The sequence below is a fragment of the Aphelocoma coerulescens genome, chromosome 7 (assembly GCF_041296385.1).
Source record: "Aphelocoma coerulescens isolate FSJ_1873_10779 chromosome 7, UR_Acoe_1.0, whole genome shotgun sequence".
Taxonomy (NCBI): Eukaryota; Metazoa; Chordata; class Aves; order Passeriformes; family Corvidae; genus Aphelocoma; species Aphelocoma coerulescens.
In genome coordinates this window covers 5,325,015-5,342,759 of record NC_091021.1, presented here as the reverse complement: position 1 = coordinate 5,342,759, position 17,745 = coordinate 5,325,015, and the positions used below count along the sequence as shown (strand labels likewise).

General features: G+C 41.3%; 1 protein-coding gene across 3 annotated transcripts in view; it reads right to left on the bottom strand.

Annotated features, from left to right (window-relative positions):
* LOC138113511 (protein unc-80 homolog) overlaps positions 1–17,745 on the bottom strand; it is a 142,297-nt gene that overhangs the window by 40,131 nt on the left and 84,421 nt on the right. For all 3 annotated transcript variants that reach the window (XM_069021868.1, XM_069021867.1, XM_069021869.1), the window contains 15 exons: positions 17,274–17,405; positions 16,611–16,754; positions 15,147–15,247; positions 13,520–13,606; positions 12,563–12,746; positions 11,857–11,951; positions 10,887–10,976; positions 10,469–10,570; positions 8,011–8,191; positions 6,863–7,131; positions 4,140–4,274; positions 3,347–3,485; positions 1,604–1,700; positions 741–911; positions 438–530 (listed from right to left, as the gene is read on the bottom strand). In XM_069021868.1, the coding sequence (XP_068877969.1) occupies positions 438–530; positions 741–911; positions 1,604–1,700; positions 3,347–3,485; positions 4,140–4,274; positions 6,863–7,131; positions 8,011–8,191; positions 10,469–10,570; positions 10,887–10,976; positions 11,857–11,951; positions 12,563–12,746; positions 13,520–13,606; positions 15,147–15,247; positions 16,611–16,754; positions 17,274–17,405 (2,020 nt within the window). The remainder of the gene's footprint in view (positions 1–437; positions 531–740; positions 912–1,603; positions 1,701–3,346; positions 3,486–4,139; positions 4,275–6,862; positions 7,132–8,010; positions 8,192–10,468; positions 10,571–10,886; positions 10,977–11,856; positions 11,952–12,562; positions 12,747–13,519; positions 13,607–15,146; positions 15,248–16,610; positions 16,755–17,273; positions 17,406–17,745) is intronic.

The window sequence follows — 17,745 nt, the reverse complement described above, 5'->3', positions numbered from 1 at the left end:
GTTTGTACAGCTGTTCAGCCCCTTAGAACAAGGCCAGAAGAATCTGACCCTTCTGCCATCCAAGCATGCTCTGCCCACTGGTCAGTTTGACAGTGGACTCAGCAGGAAGCAAAGCAGAGAATGAGTGAGCTTCAGCAATATACTTCCAGAGGGCAAAAAGGGGAATGAGTAATTTAGGATGCGTGTCCTCCAGTTTGGTACCCTGGTCTTCTATTTATATATATTATTTTAAACTAGAGATCCTAGTCTTGGGTATTTTGGTTACCATGAGAAATGCAGTCCTGAGGAATGTGTTCTTTCTATGTGACTGTTTTCTCCCACAGTGCAGTACCCAGAGCACTCCCTCAGGCCAAGCACTCTAAGTAATGAGATGTTACCTTACTGAAAAAAACCCCCAACAAACGGTTTCAAGAAATGAGAAAGAAAAAAAGCCTTACCTGGTGTTCACACCTGCTGACATGGTGTGGTTTGCCGTTGTGGTCCCTTTATGGCCTTGGTCACATCGACTCATCTGTGGGGCTGTCATAGGCCTGGCAAAGAGAAGGTGAACAGCACACTCCATATTAAATCTAAAAAGCACACAGAAATTCTGTTCTTGCTCTGAATTCTGGCATTAATTTTACCAACTCTAAAACTCAACCATTAATCAAGCTAAGCTGCGTGTTGTGGCCTCCTATGCATTCCCTGTCCACACACAGACAACCAAATGCAGGCTCAGCCCCTTGGCACATGTGTGTTACCTTGTGAGAACTTCTACACTGTACAAGAGGGCCTGCAAAGAGGTGGCAAGAGCACCCATAGAAGCAATCTCCTCCCGAGCTGCTGTCCCAGTGTCCACTTGAGCGGTTTGTTGCTTCAATTTTTGCAAGTAACAGGGAACCAGTGCTTCCAAGACCATCAGCATCTGGAGGCTGGGAAAATAACAATACTTGGTCTGTTTTATTTTGTCATTCCTAAACTCACATTAGGTAGAGGCTTAGGTTTCTATCTGAAGACCCTGAATCTGTCACTAGGCATATGATTTCATTGCTTCTCACTAGAAGTCTTGAGACAAAGAAACAATTGGATTAGGAACTTCAGGGGGAAACTAGATGACACATGAAACAATGATAATAATAAAACCCTCTGAACTTTCAGGTATCTTCCAAATATGTCATCCATTTGCTAACAAACATTTTCCTTTCCAAAGACTCTCTCATCCTCTGATTCCCTCTTGCAAACTAACATTTGTACTTAAATTATCTCCCCTCTTTCTGCTATCTTCCTGTTCTCTCCAGCTGCCTGTTTCTCACCCTCCAGTTCTCTCTCCATTGCTCCTCTGATGACAGAAACTGACAGGATATGGTGTGATCCCCACTGGGAAACATGGCTTACATGTTGCTGCTCTCGCTGCCATCCCGCTTAGTGCTGCACCAGCAGCCGGCAGGATTTGGAGGTGGTGCCCTAGGAAAGGGTAACAGGCACAGGCTTGGCCTCAGAGAAGCCCCATACTTGGAATGCATTTCTATAGCCACTTGCTCCATTTGCAGCCTTGCTTTCACATACCATATGCAACTTCTATGCCTTTTCTGAGTCTGCACAAATCAAGACAACAGATTATCACCTTCTGAATGACTCAGGAGCATAAGCCACCACTGTCACACACAGCTTGATGGCTTCACTGATGGAAAAGGTCAAGTCTTCATTCCCATAGCAGAAGTCTGAGGGAGTAAAGCAATATGAGAAGACTAGCATGTGATCATTCTAACTATGAAAGGAGCTAGCACAGTTCTTTTTTCCCCTTCTCCTATTGCTTGGTTTTCATGTTAACAATGCCCAATAGGCTCTTGGAGAGATAAAAATTTATCTCTTGAAAAGAAACATATGCTGCACTCCTACTTGAACCATACTGCCCAAGAACTCAGTAGGTGAAACAGCTCTCAGCAAGTCACTCACTGCTGAGCAAAAGACCTACAGAGTGCTGTTCGAACCATCACTCATCAAAAGCTAAATCTTAAGCTCATACATGGCGAGGACACATGTCAAATTAATGATAATTTTTATGTTCCCTATGTTTTTTCTTAGATGTTTCATCCACAGAAAAAATGATGGTGATGCACCACTGATGGCAGAAGATAGTTTTACTTCTAATTAAACCCCTTATATACTCATAGCCACATGATTGCCAACACAAAAGTGAGACTGTTTTGCTAGTGATTTCAAAAAAAGGTTTCAAAAGCATTTAAGTCACATATTACAAATATCACTTTGGGGATAATTAGTTCTGTGTGCTAAGAAACTAAAAAGAATAATATTTGTAGAAGAGTAATATTTTTAATAGAACTATAGTGCTGTTTTCAAAAGTGACTTTGTTATGCAGGAGCCCAAGTCAAAGTTAAGGTCCTAAAACATGCAAATAATTTTGAACAACAGAACTTGGAAGTCAGATGTTTTAGATAATTCTGATCTTCATATGGATGATACCAGATACACAACATACTCATTTACAGTCTCATCATCAACTCATACCTGAGAATTTTTAGAGCTGTTTTTAGTATCTCTCCACAGAAACCTCCAAGATTTTATATAAATGTATGGTACAATCCACAAAGAAGAAGAAATATCTTCTGTTTCCATACCACTTTATTTTATAACTTTGTATATAATTGTGAAGAATTAAAAAATCCCACTTTATTACAGAGCTTTAACTCTAAGGCCAGACACGCTTCACAGTGCATCAAGATAACTATTATTTAAGAGAAGTGCAAATTTGAAATCCTCCCTATAAAAATCAGCAAAAATCACAAAGCAGCCGAATTCTTAAATGTTGCATTGCATGGATAACTATCAAGAGACAGAATGTCCTGGATACACCATACAGCCATATATAACCTACTTTATTATAAATCAACAATCCCCCAGGAGCTCAGCACCGCTTAATGTCTTTGTATCACCACCACCTACTAGTCACAGTCTGGCCATGAGAGAGGATGCCTTTTTTTCCTGCCTGTATGCAGCAGAGCAGAGGATGACACTGACCTTGTCAGCATACTACAGTTTATTAGGCATCTTTATTCTTCACCCACACATGTTAAAATTCAAAATGCCAGAGTCTAGTTTCAGATTAGAAGGCTTAAAGCAGAAAAAGTAGCTTTGGAATAAAATTAATTGATAATTCCCCTCCTGAAGAAAATATCAAAAGGATTATGGTAATAAAGCCAGTATTAAAAGCCTCATGAGGCATAAGAATCAGATAGGACATTCCTAAAGAAGAGAAGGGCTCTGAAGAATTCATGCTGCATCAAATGTCTGTTGAATAAATAAACAATAAAAGAGAATTACTGAATAAATGATGCTTTATTATTACCTAATGACTTGAGAGGCTTTTCTGCTTTCACCAGCTCTAAGATCTCCAAAATATCTGGAGTATCTCCCTCCAAAGACAGCAGCAGGTCAAACAGGCACTGAGCTGACACTCCTTTGGTGGTTCCATTGTTTGTAGCATCCTGTTCCAACAAGAGACATTAATATAATCCCAGGAATCTTTACCTGGAGGTGTGGACAATCTTTGTTTTTGACAACGGGTCCATATGGAGTTCAAGAGCTCACTGCTCTCAAACAGTAAGCCTGGCCTGACTCAACAGACTGATGCTACAGTGGGAGCATGATCTAAAAACTGCACACAGATTTTTGCTGCCCTGTGAAGGACAAAGATAGGTGTGCTGACAGTGCCCCACTTCAAACTAAGATTCCATTAACTTGACTGAACTCACTAAAATGTTGAAACATAATTAATGATTATTTCAAAACATGACTAATTTAATCTTACACTTTACATGTACTAAAATTTGGCATTAAGCTTTTAATTCCTCTTGCTGGATTCTAAGAATGGATTTGCATTTAAAGAGTTACAAGTCATTATTGTCCTTTTATAATATATTTATACACTGAAATTTAAAGTGAGACCACATTTACTGGCCTGAACACCAGCAGCCTGCTATCTCAGCACCCTGCTCCATCAAGTGAAGCACAGAAGTGTGCAGAAATATCTCAGGACCTGGTTCTGTGCAGCAGCGAGTGTTCTGTCCTTGCGACTTCTGATGGGAGGTGGCTGCACACACAGGCTTCCCCCCCGAGACAAGAGAATGGCTCTTACTCACAGGGAACTCTAGGAGAGGGGCCACGCTGGCAAACAGCTGCAGGATAAAGGGCTTGCGGTGCAGGACGTAGAACTGGCGACAAGCGAACTCAATCGCCTGGCGCAGCTGGGGGTTGCTTTCGTAGTCGGAGTACACCTGAGCACATGGAAAAGGACATGGAGGCAATACACCAATGGAAGAACTCTTCACCTCTTACGCCCAGATTGAATCAACTACAGCACTGTCACTCCTGATAGGTTTGTCTAACACACTTTTAAAGACAAAGACTGGACCACCATCCCTGGCAATGCATTTCAGGGACCAAATATTTTTAGGAAAAATGTTTGCTTTTCATGCTTGAACCTTCTTCACATTATTAGTCCAATAGTTTTTGTCCTACATATCAAGTTGGATTCCTTCCCTCTCCTTCCTAGAAGCACTTTACTTGTTAGAAGCTAGTTAGTACTTTCTTCTTGAATCTTCATATTTTTCAGTCAACAAAATCTTCCAGTCCTTTCTCACAAGACATGCTTTCTACGTGAACATCCCTCTTTTCCTGCAGTCTCTTGAGTCAACTAATGCTTTCTCTGAGCTGGATAGAGACAGTACGTCCAGTCAGGACTGCTGCTGATGAAAGCAGAATTATTCCATCTTTTTCACATGATACAAATCGCTGTAGTCACCCCAGACTGGCATTTGAGATATTTTTATCTTCTATCCTTCAGTAGAAGGATGCTCTTGATTCATGTTTGGCTTCAGAGCTGTAACTCCAATATTCTGTCCTGCTGAGGTGCCACTGAATCAGTTACTTTTCCCCCCATATTCTGTGGCTGATGATTCAAAAGTAATGTCTAAGCTGACCAATATGGTGTGTTGGTTTGGGCTTGGTTTTTTTTCAGACTGCATCTCTAGTTTGTCATGAAAATTTGAACTCTTGCTCTGTCCTCCAACATAGTGACAGTGCCACCCACTTTTAAAATATTTCAAGGTTTTTAAAGTGGCATTTCCTTCAGGGCTGGCCATTGAACCATGCAGACAGTATGTTGCCAAAATGTGGGATTTATTTCTCAGTTATGTAAATAGAATGAATTCCTAGGATTCACTTCTCTGTGTGAGACCTCTGCAGAGACTTTTCAGTGCCCTGGTAGGCTGAGGAAATTAGCACAACTTTTATACAACCAGAACCCTGCAGCATGAGGATGAGGCCAGTCAATTACCAGCAATATCTCTTTTAACTGAGAAAAGGGAAATAATTAGCTCTATATGCATTTTACCAAGGAAAATGGAAAAACCTGCAAGAAAAGAGTTGTGTGGGAGTATGTGCATGTATGCATCAAGAACTGAGCTTCAGTTAGTGCCTAGATAAAGACCAGAAGTGGTAAAAGAATTGACAACAAACAAACCAGCTTATCTTAGGTGTCTGGCACAGAGAAATGAAAGTCTGCAAAACCAAAAAGCTCAGCAGGACTTGCATTTTCTCTTGGAATTGCTTTTTAACCTCCCAGGAGTGGTATTTCAATAATTCAGTAGTTGACAATACTTGAGAGTGAGGATAGGACAGAATTACAAACTAATTTCTCTCAATATGAAAATGAAGGGAGAATCCTTTGCAGGACTGAGTGGTTACTGTTCAAATCATGTTATTAGGCTATTTTATTTCAAAATGGCTTCTTTCTCATTAATAAACCCATGCACTGCTGACCTGGATCCAATTCATACTTATCTAATCATGTAAGGCAGGATATCAGACTTTCCAGTTACTACAGAGCTTGCTTAGATAGCTAAAGTAAACACTGGTCTTAATGATTATGCTCTGTTAACTGTGTGAAAATGGACATGTACAGGGATGATTCTTTTCTGTGTTTGCATTATAATACTAAATCTCTACTCAGATGTCTTTGAGCCCTGCAGGAATAATCCTGTCTCTAAAAGAACTATTTTTTAAAATTTTATTTTCAGTCGCTGATTTTTTTTCAAGAATCAAAAGGAAAAGAGGCCCACTTTTTCATCTTGAAGTGAAGAGAAATTCCACTGCTGACACTTCCAATATTTCTTATCACTCAGAAGAAAAGACAACATGCAGCTTTTCATAAACATTTTGAGTTATTTTTGTACTTAGAAAGTGAATATAATTTAGTTTCAATCAGCAAGTAGTAAATCCAGATATTTCAACTATTTTCCAAACTTCAGCCATCCCTGAAGGAAAAACCATGGAGAGGTGCCCAAGGCCAAAAATTGTCCAGAAATTTCACATTTCTTTGTGGAAATACACAGAAAGGAAAAGAGACATTTATTTACTTAACACAAAGGAGAACAGAAAATGTAATTTACTCAAGAGGGAAACAGAAAGCTAATTTGGGCCATCCCGCTGTTGCCTTCTTGGGGCCCCTAAAAGCTCTCATGAGGACTCAGCAGATCAACATTTCCCTGTTAAGTGTCAATTCCATCATGGAATCACACGGTGGTTTCGGTTGGAAGGGACCTTAAAGCCCATCCATTTCCACGCCCTGCCATGGGCAGGGACACCTTCCAGCAGACTAGGTTGCTTCAATCCCTGTTCAACTTGTCCTTGAACACTTACAGGGATAGGGCAGCCACAGCTTCTCTGGGCAACCTGTGCCAGGGCCTCACCACCCTCACAGGAAGAATTTCTTCCTAAGGTCTGACCTGAAGCTGCTCTCTGTCAGCAAGACACAGTGCTTGCTCGGCAGATTTCCCTTGGATTGCTCCTGGGCATAGCTCACCTGCAGCATGCTGGGCAGCACCCACTGGTACCCGCTGAGGGAGAAGAGGTGGTTGAAGTGCACGGCTGTGTTGATGACTGTGGCAGCGTACTGCCTCAGCAGGGCACTGTCCTCAGGGTGCAGGATCAGGGCACCGTTGAACACGTTCAGGAACAGCATGATCTCATCTCCCCATGGGAACTCGCTGGGCATGCCAAGGAACATCTCTTCCAGCAGTTTTATCCACAAGCTTTTCTGAAGAGTATCTAGACCAAAGAGCTCTTTCCCTGCTGCAGGGGAGGAGAGTAATCAACACCAACAGCAGTCAACTCTGTCTACCACAGCCAGCCTCACTTCACTGCAAAGAACCATCCCACAACAATGACCGTCCTTCTGCCTTTTTAGAATTATTTCACACAGCCTGAGTTTCTCTAAGTGCCCACAGGGCTTGAGCAAACCTTGACTGAAAGCTTCAGTATGAAGATAAAGAATGAAAAATATTGCAGCTCACTTATCTGCTGGTTGGAGACTCTTCTCTTAAAAAATGGGAGATCTGAGCTTGTACATGCATCTTCTGCCTCACACAGAGACTGTGCAGATTTATGCTCAGTTTTTATGTTCCAGGTGTCCCACACATTACAGGAGACTGATGCAGTGTTACAATAATTCTTCTGAAATCAAGTGCCTTTGTAGCTGTTACAGAACATGCCAATGCTTACTACTGTGCAACAAGGGCCTATTTGACCTATTTAACATCAGGCTGGAAACCCTACTTTACATTCAGAGCAAAGTTTCTCTGTGGACTGTTTCCTTATCCCTGCTGCAGAATTTTCCTAGTCTTCATTGGATGTCAATTGCTTCCTCAGAGCAGAAGGCAAAGGACTTCAGGCAAACCTTTCTGGGTAGTTTCATGCATGATTTTAATACTCAAATTAAAACTTATTCTCATTTGGGTTCAAAGAAAGTAGCCTTTTCTGGAGAATTCTAACAGTGAAGCTCTTTCAGCTGCTGTGCTTACAAACCAACAGGTCTGTATCAGTTTCTCTAGGAAGAGATTCATCAGCTTCCAGAAAAGCGGCAAGCCTGCGTGCTTCTAAGGCAAATGCGGCACTCACTGAAACTTTCTGGGCCTTGTGCAGCTCTCCAGGAAAGCTGCCGAAGGATCATACCTTGGGGATCACTGAAGAGCGAGAACTCAGCATCAATGGCACTTCGGGGAAATGAAGGCAGGCGGAGGAGGTCCTCCTGGAGCATGGACACATGAGACTGCTTGTGGGCTGGAGGAATCTTCTGCGTCAGTGAGATCAGGAACAGCACCCGCCCCACTTCCTCCAGCTTTCGGGTGAACACCTGGCAGAGAAAAAGAGAGAAAGATCAGTATCAGCCTAATTCAAATGCTCTTTGAAATGTAAATGCACTTCTTCAGGTTCACGTCCTTGGCTTTCTCTGATGGGAGAAACTCATGGCTCAGAGGATCATGATGAAATTCACAGGGCTGGTGCTGCGCCCTCTCACTAGAGAATTTGTGTGACAACTGTTCTCCAGCCCAGCTCTGCAAAGATGGATTGTGTTTGTAAAAATGACTCTAATAACATTTTTTATTTCAGTCTTCTGGAGAACCCTAAGTGGTTGCAGAACAATTTTCAACTTTGCCATGGGTTTTTCTGTAGATTAATATAAGCCCCAGGGTGGTCAGAGAAACCATTGCCAAACTGAAAGCCATATGGTTGTAGTTCCTCTCTGCAAGGTCTTAGACTATAGTCAACAAGAAGTTGGAAATGATATCTACCTTCTGGGATGAGGCTGGCTGACATCTGGTCATGGAAAGTATATGTATGATTGTAAAAGAAAAGTAGACAATAAAACAAAGCAGACAAGATTCTGCTTTGTTACTGCTGTGTTACTGCAAAGGAGCAAAATCTTTCTTGATTTCAGATTATCACTTCCGGTTTACACCACTTGGGGAACCGAATTTCATTCTACCAGCCTCCTTTGAGCTTGTGATTGGTAGGACTAGCCAGGCTAGGTATTCTATTTCTATTTTGATACTAGAGTTAACCATTAAAGCAGAGTGATGTTTAGTTCCAGAAGCAACTCTCTTTGGAAGCAGTTTCGAGACAGCTTGTAGCTACTGGGATGAAGCCAAAACCAAAACTTGAAGCATGTGGTTTAACATGTGACAAACATCAGCTTTACCTGCCTTGTTGTGACATTGCTCTGAAGTGCACTCAGCTCAAAATTGGGTGCTCAACCAAGCAACAAAAACCCAATACTTTTCCATGGATTGCTGCTCTGTGGGTGGTTATTACAGTGTTGCTTTATTTGTTGAAGCTGGATGTTTTCCAGCAACATCTTGTATGACTACAGAGAGGCTAGCAGATGTGTGATACAAGTTTAACCTTAGAAATAATTTGGGCTCCAAGTACTCTAAATATAAAAATGTGGAAAGCAAAATAATGCCCTGACAAAAATGGGAGGCTCATTTAAATATTTTTGGATCACATAGGGCGTATTAAACTCATTTATTTGTGGGACATCTCTTAGAACCAGACTAATTTCTGTTAGAGAAGCAACCAAGTTGATTCCAAGTAATTTCAGATTTTTATTGATTTTCTACTGACAGATGCAGCAAACGAAATACTGCCCTATTTTGTGCCATACACATATGAGATTGCATTAGCTATATTTTCCATTATTTTAGATGCTAGTAGCTCTTAAGCAGCTTTATAGCTGCCTTTCATAACCACTCCTGATGATATTTTCCTACTCTCAGTAAAAACCCAACTACAATACCTGATTTTTGGCTACAAAAATACAACTGTTAATACCAAATGCATAATGTTTAACCACATTCCCACATATCTTTTTAAAATTTTCTGCTTATTACCATCCTCTGCAGACAGAGTTAAAACAATTTTCTCTAAACATTTAGCTCTGTGCTACTGCGACATGTGGCTTCTAAAGGCAGTGTAAGATCAATACCGACATCTGACTGCCTAAACAGATGTACGTGTTTGCAATTCATTAAAAGCACTGCATTGCCACTCTATTTAGGGTGCAGTTCCTAAGAGAGAACTCCTGGGAACTGCAGAACATCAGCAGGACAGATCATCAAGTCACAAGGCTGGAAGATAGGTAGGAAAGTGCTCTTCTGAGGGCAGATATTCCCCTGACCAAACACATAATGCTGTGCCTCTGGAGTAGCTGTGATAAAGTCTGGCATCTGAGAGCAGGACAAGGAAGAAAGGCAGGTAACAATCCCTAAAGAGAGAAAAGTAGAGTAGATAATTCCTGCTCCCCAGCCCAGAGGTCATGTTAAATAAAGGAATAAACAACTTCTGAAGCTGAGGAAACTGAAGGTTTTCTGGCCAAGTATAAGAGAATGCAAAATGATCCACCTAAAGGAAACTGGGTGGACAGAGTGGGGGAGGGGGAATTCACATCCCTCTATTTACTTTCCTGCAATAATGTAGAGTATATTTGCCCCAAGGCAGATTTCATGCTGATTGCTACTTCTCCGGCAAAGCTCTTAGCTGGATGCAGCATGAGGGAAAGCCGTTAAAGGCAAAAAAAAAATTATTTTCAGTGTTTGCTTTTGGGAAGAGGTGTTTGGTGACAGTAAGATACCTGTTTCTGAATGAGCTCTTGACCCTTTTCTGGATGCATCTGTACCAGGTTGAGCTGGGGAGAAACTGATCTCCGGAAAGGATAAATATCACGGACATAGGTCTGCCAGGAAAGGAAAAAAGTGTATTTTAAATAAATGTAATCACAATGGCATCACTCAACAGAATGGAATAAAGGGCCCTTAGCCCTTTCTGAAGGGCAGGGGCTTTCCGACAGTGTCAGGCATTGTGAAAGAGCACAAACAGAAGAGAAATTTCATCTTTTCTAAGAAAACTAGACATTCTTGATTTAAGAGCAAGGGACTCCTCTTCAGCCTTTTCTCTCTTCTGCCTCTTCCCTCTTCTCTCTATTTATAGGCTGCTTGTTCAAGATGAAAAGTCACAAGAACGAAGTCACATGGACCCGATCTTTGCCTTACCTTGTTGTAATGAATGAGATTCCAACGCTTATCCATTAAAAAATAATGAGAAGACTGAGTTTCAGGTATGTTAAAAAACTCCAAACATTCCTGAAAAGAAAGAAATCAAAATATCTTGTTACTTTTTAGATGCTTTGTACAAATACCACATCTGAAAGAAGAATATTCATCTAATAATCTATAGAGGCGCAAACATGCATGCCGCAATCAGACTGACACATTAATTAATAATTTGGCTTTAATTATTTCTTTTTTTAATTATGAAGTACCTATGTTTGTGGTAATCAGGACATGCAGACATCACAATCCTGAACACTGATGCTACTTATCTCGATGTCTTCATATCACACATATTTGTCTGACAGTATGACCCATATGGGCCTGGGTATTTATCAAGAGTGATAGCTGATATGCAGAGACACTGAAGTTCTGACCCATCAAAACACTGAGATGTGATTTCCAGTAAAATCTAACATAGTCAGACAAAGTGAAGGCTGTTGCAAATCTGTTTCCTATGTGGCTCAGTTAAAACCACCCAGGAAATTTTTGGCAGAAAGGGGAAGTGACCACACAGCTCCTGGATCCCAAAATATCGTTGTGGCTACTGAACCATCATTTTCACTCCGATCTCAGTCAATCTGTTGTCTCTAGTGTTGATAAAACCAAACACTTAAATGATTTATGTATTTATCAAAAGTATACAGGAAATACCCAACAGGCTGCAGTGTCTCCAAATGTGCTTGCATTTGTGGGGTTTGGGCTTTCTGTGAGTTCAGAGAATTTTAATTATCCTTAAACATGGGAACCCATTTATTGCAACCAATCTCCCCTCATAGGGAGACAGACATGCCTGTGAGCAGAACTTCCCTCCCTGACACTGGAACAAGACGATCAGGCAGAATGGATTGCTGGCATACATGTATGGCAGGTAAATGTAAGCAGTTTGTCCAGCTCAAAAACTCACTCCTACCTTCAGAAGAGCTTCAAACTGTGTGTCCTCGTGGACTGGTAACTGTGTTGGGATGTCACACTCATTCTGTCCATGCACGACAAGGGTTTTTGTGCCTAGAGGAAGAAAAGTTGCATTCTCGCTGGCCTCTTTAACTCAATTTCAAGAGACTGCCCATGGAGGAAGAGTGGTACTTAAAATTCATTCCTGGACAGGCAGACAGACCATGTGAATCCTGTCTGGAACCATTAAATAGGGTTAATATATTCCCACACTTCCACAGCTGATGAGAAATTGGTATGTTTCTAAAGGATAAGATGGCTTTAGTAGCAACTTTCAACTCTGAGGAAGAAACATACATAAAGGTCGAACCTGTTTATCAGCAAAGTATCTCATCTGACTCATGATCCCCACAGTCTGAATGGTAGTTTTACAATGATGATCCTGCCAGCCTTTCACAGCCCAAGTGGCACAAAACTGTGGGTAGAAATACTGTTTTAATTCACCTTCTGTTTGCTTCTTTTAGAGCTCTTACAGGGTTTTTTTTGTAGCTCAAGGAAGTAGCAGTAGAATTTAGTGACTGAATACTCAACTGAAGGAAAACTGCCTTACAATATGCAGCCATTTGTAATAGGTCTTTTTCTGATCCAGTTCTGATACATTTTCTTTTTGGTAGAGTGGGCCATAAACTTTGAAGTGAAGGAGATTAAAGACTTATTTCTTATACCTGGCATCGAGGCAGTCACCAACAGCTTCACTTCACATTGCTCCTTCTTCATGGTCTGTTTGAGATCCTTGAAGAAGAGTCCTTCAACATAACCCACCACTTCCCACAGGAAGGTAAGAGTGGCAGAAATGGCATCCATGCCCCATTCACATGGAGTCCTTACAAAATACATGATCAATCCTACCTGCAGGTAATAAGAGGAATATCAGGTTGTACACACACTTTTAACTGTGCAGAGCATTGTATAAACACAGCATAACAGTATTATTCTACCTTTTTCATTCAGAGGGATAAACTCATTAAACTTTCATCCCGAAATTTTAGATACTAAAGAACAATCTGCCTGTACTCTTCTTCCTTTTTCTAGAGGTGATGAGGATTGGGGGCAAAACATACTGTTGCAGTATAGCCTTAAACACCTCTGCAGATGAGGAAAAGGCAGAATGTGTGCAGTAAGAGACTTCCTAATCTTTCTGCTCTGAAGTGCTGCCATGCAGACAATTCACAAACAACAGAAGGCTCCCTGGAGATGCATACACCTTGTCTGCTTCATCTCCTAACTACAACATTTGTCCACAGTCTTGAAAGAAGCTACTAGGTTTGCTCCAAGAGGACTGTCTATCAGCAAAGCACTTTCTGAACCCAAATTAAGTAAAATAATTAAAGTTTTCTGGTGCTGGGACCCTTCTAACTGTCACAACTCACTAGGTGAGGTTCAGTTTAGAAATCCATGACAGGTTGCTTAGGGGTTTATTAAAAAGAGGAAGGCTCCTTTTCCTCTCCCCAGGAGGCCAGAAAGGCTGGTGTAAGCCTCGTGACTCACACCCACAATTAGGAGAGCAGATATGAACTATGAAAGTAAGAAAAGTGAAAATAAGAAAAATGAAGTGTATTTATTGCACACATGAAGGCAAAGGAGAGGTTCTTGTCTGCACAGTGGGCCCACAAGCTACTCACCAAGTAGTTAAAGAGGATATGAGATGTCTGGGCAGGAAAGTCTCCAATGTTCAACAAAAGCTTCCTTAGCATATACATCAGCTCGTCCTGGAAGAAAAGCACATGTTTTTTCTTCTCATCAAAAAGTGAAGATCAGATTTCTCCCTTTTGTCCTTTCTTGCTTTGTTTCTTCCTGTTTTTCCACAGTCCCTTATTCAGCTCTGTCTCTCAATGCACTAAGTAAAACTATACACCTGTTACTGCTCCCACATACTGCAAAATAAGGCCCAAGGCACAGCACCTAGGCCTGTGTCTTTCTCATTTTATCTCAGAGAGGTCAGTACCTCCTGTTGCAATTTGTACTGACTGTAGAATTCTGATTGTGCACTCCTGTTCTTGTGATTATCCATCTGATGACTACCCAGATGATCTGTGAAATCGTTCGTCTCACCTCAAGAGCTGTGGCTGCGGGATGGGAGGTGTGGGCAGAATATAACTTCCCTTCATTTGAAGACTGCCTGCCTCAAATATAGACTAAGATATTTCTCATGGTGGGAAAGGGTTATAGAAGGGACAGAATCCCGCTGTCAGCTGAAGAGAGACAGACAGTATCACAAATGTCTTTTAACTTATCCTCTAACCCCAGAGCAGATTAGAGCCAGTGTTGTGGGCATGGATATACATAGGACAATCCATGGCAGTGATACACCTGGTGATACTTTCCAGGGAAATACACCTGTTCTTTGTGTTCTGTACTGGTGGTCAGAGTAGGCCTACAAAGAGATGTCAAAACAGCAGATTGCAATGGCTTAGAGGTCTCTGAGGCTGGACACCTTACAAGCTTCCTTCTCAATGGTACTGAACAAACAACCTCTCTAACCAGAGCCGTTGTGGATGCCCCATCCCTGGAAGTGTTTAAGAGTAGACTCCAAGGCGGTTTGAGCAACCTGGCGTAGTAGAAGGTATCCCTGCCTGTGGTGGGGGGCTGGAACTATGTGATAATTAAGGTCCCTTCCAACCCAAACAATTCTATGAAACAGACATGACCTTCTGAACTCAAATAAAAGCTTTGTGGACAATGGCTGAGAAGTTTCAGGAATAGTAGGTCCACTGACACCTTCATGCTCAAGGAACAAAAGCACAGCCTTTCCTGACATTTCTCAGGTTTAATATTCATTTCAGAGTCAGTTCTTAGGTAGCGGCTTGAAAGCTGCAGCCAGTGATATCATACACTAAATAGGCAGTTGAGAAAGTGATAAGAAGAATCTCCCTGCCTTCCACCCAGTCAGAACCAGTATGCTTTTCTTCCATAAGTCTTAGCCATGCACTTGAAAGCAGTTTAATAAGCCATGAAAACACAGTGCTTCCTGATCTTTCAGAGAAGCCAAATAGAGTGGCAGGAGTGAAGGCAGCAGTGCCTATGCTGTGTTCACTAAACAGCTGCTCAAAGCTTGGCTTGGAGCAAGTCAAATGCTTTGTGGTGATAAATCAGCCGTGTCCTGTTTACACCAGTGGATAAAGACTGAAGCCAAATTATGGCATGATGCATTATAACAGCAAAAGTTTTCTCCACGAAGTTATTCTGTTGGCAGCTCTTCTCCCCTGCTCTACCAAGTTCTTACACCTGCTAGGGAGAGGCAGAGTGTACCTGTCGATTGCTGATCGTGAGCTTCTCAAGGAAGTGGCGGAGAACTGTAGAGGGGTCTTCAATTAAGCAGTTCCACAGGACCTGCTGTGCAACAGCACTTACTGCAAGAGAGAAAGGAAACCAGGTCAGAACCATCTCCCTTGGAAACGCCTGGAACTGGTAAACTGTAGTTTAACATTCCTAGTCTTCTTTCTTCCTGTTATGTTTTATACTGATACACACCAGGGCCCCATTTGATGCAACAGGATTCCTGGCAAACAGTGCCGTGAACTCAATAATAGTAATCACAGGTCTAATATTTGAACTAATTTTGGCAAACTAATTTGAATTAGTTATTCCCTAACTTCTGGTGATATGACAGGAAGCACTTCACCACTGTATTTAAGGAATAATAAAGAAATAACTCTTTAGATTCATAACTCCAGATGGACAAAATCCAGCAACTGAAAGATGTAAATTCATGTACTTTTTTGTTCATGTACATAGGTTCAATTTCATGGTGATTCATTAAGTGATTTTATCTGGTGTTGGTGAACAGTATTAGATAGTCAGCAGGGAATTGTGTTGATAATCAACTCCCTGAAGTGCAATTATTTGCAAACCCCTGAAGGTTAACAACAACATAGAATCATTCATTATTTTGTTTTCAGTACTCAGCTCCTGATCACAAAATGACACATACTTTGTTTAGAGGGCTGACTACATCCACCTAAAACTGAATAAAAAATGCAACAGGAAGTTAAATGTGCAACTAGCTGACATGATGAGCGATGAGAAATGAAGGAAGCAGAATAGTCCACGATGTATTAATATTTTCGAAAAAAAAAATATAACGAAATGTATTATTAATTTACAAAGATATCACAGACGATAAACAAAATCTTCAAGCTGTATATAGGTGGCGTTCTGTTTGTCATAGGAAAGAAAAAATATGAGTGGGAATAGATCTCCAGAAATCTTCAGTACAAGCTCCACTTGGAGCAGGATTTTCACCTACACCAGGTATGTCAACTATGACTAACCAGCGTTCGATAACCCCTATGCATGGAGAATCAACAGAAATTATGCTCCTGGTGATGAATTTCCTTCCCAGTTTCTGACCCAACCTTTCCAAGTTGTAACCTCTAAGTCAGTGTTCTTCTAACTCATTGTTTCCTTGGAAGTACACCAAACAAGCCCAGCATCTGCAATTACTCCTCAAAGAACACTTGTATTAGGCCTCTTACCATCCTTGTATCCCCCCACTAGATCCTTTTCAGCTTCTCAATATTTCCTTTGAATTAGAGGCTTTTTTAGTGTCCTGAAAGGGCAAAACCCCTCAAAGCCAAACACAAATTATGGAGGAAAAACAAGGAAAAACCCTACAAAGATACTTTTCTATTGTAAATCTACATTCAAATAGTTTTGAAACTGGTTCTGCTACCCTTAAGCAACAATCCCTTGAAGTTTAGTTAATGTCAATACCAGCTACTCCATCCTCCCGGACTTCTCCATCTTCCATCAGATGGACAATGGGGAGCACTGCTGCACAAATGCAAGCTGGAAACACAGCCTGAGGTGGCTGGGGCACGTGATGGTTTGGAGTGTGCTCAGTAGTGTGTTCTTCATCTGGAGCAGTAAGAAGAAGAGAAGAGGAGTTACGGAATATGCTGTACCACTATCCAGGCAGGTTAGAAAAACATCTATGTTAGCGGCTCTACACAAAGAAAAAAGATCAGAACACTGTTCACTGTGCAAGCATGACAGGTTTACTGCTATCTCCAAGTAGAAATGGAGCCTCCAGCCAATTTCTTGATCAAGAATTTTCATTGTGAATACGTAATTTGTCAATTTAGATTTCTTTTCTTGTAAGCAACCCAGTTCCTTTTGATAAAATTCCTTTTTTTCAGCTAGAGTCCTCTCTGTGGCACTACTCGCCAAATAGAACATGAGAGGCAAGAGAAATTATTGCAAGAAATTATTGTGACAGCAGGGGTAAATAAAATAATGCAGGGCAGTAACTCATAAAGTGGCCCAAGCTTGGGAATATGTCTGGCAAAAGGAAATGCCAGAGCTGTATAGGTCAACAGGAAAGGCTTCCAGTGAATGAAATCCTAGGAGGCAATACTCCAAAGTGAAGTCACCCACCTTCTGCACTGACTGCTGAGCGCACTGACCACACAGAGCCACGGCGGAAAGAATAGTTCCTATGAGAAGTACTAGAGGTGCAGGATGGACTCACAGAGAGACGGCGGGAGGCCAGGTTGGCAACTTCTTCTACTGACAAAGAGAACATGAAATGTCAATCCAGATTGACAAAGCCAACAGACTTTAGGGAATATTCTGACAGACAGCAATTACAACCAAAGCAGAACACTGAAAAGTCAAGTCAGGTAACACTCAAAAGGGACAATTTAAAAGCTATAGAGATCAGTCAGATAGGTAATTTACTCATGCTTTGGGAACAGCAGTACTTTGGTCCATAACAGTGTTCAGTGCTCTGGTGCATCACATTGTAACAGAGTTGGCGCTACACTTATTTCCATCCACTCCCTGTTAACCATCAATGTTGATGGTGCTTAGTTTTTCTTAAGAAATGGGATATCTGCTCACAGATTTT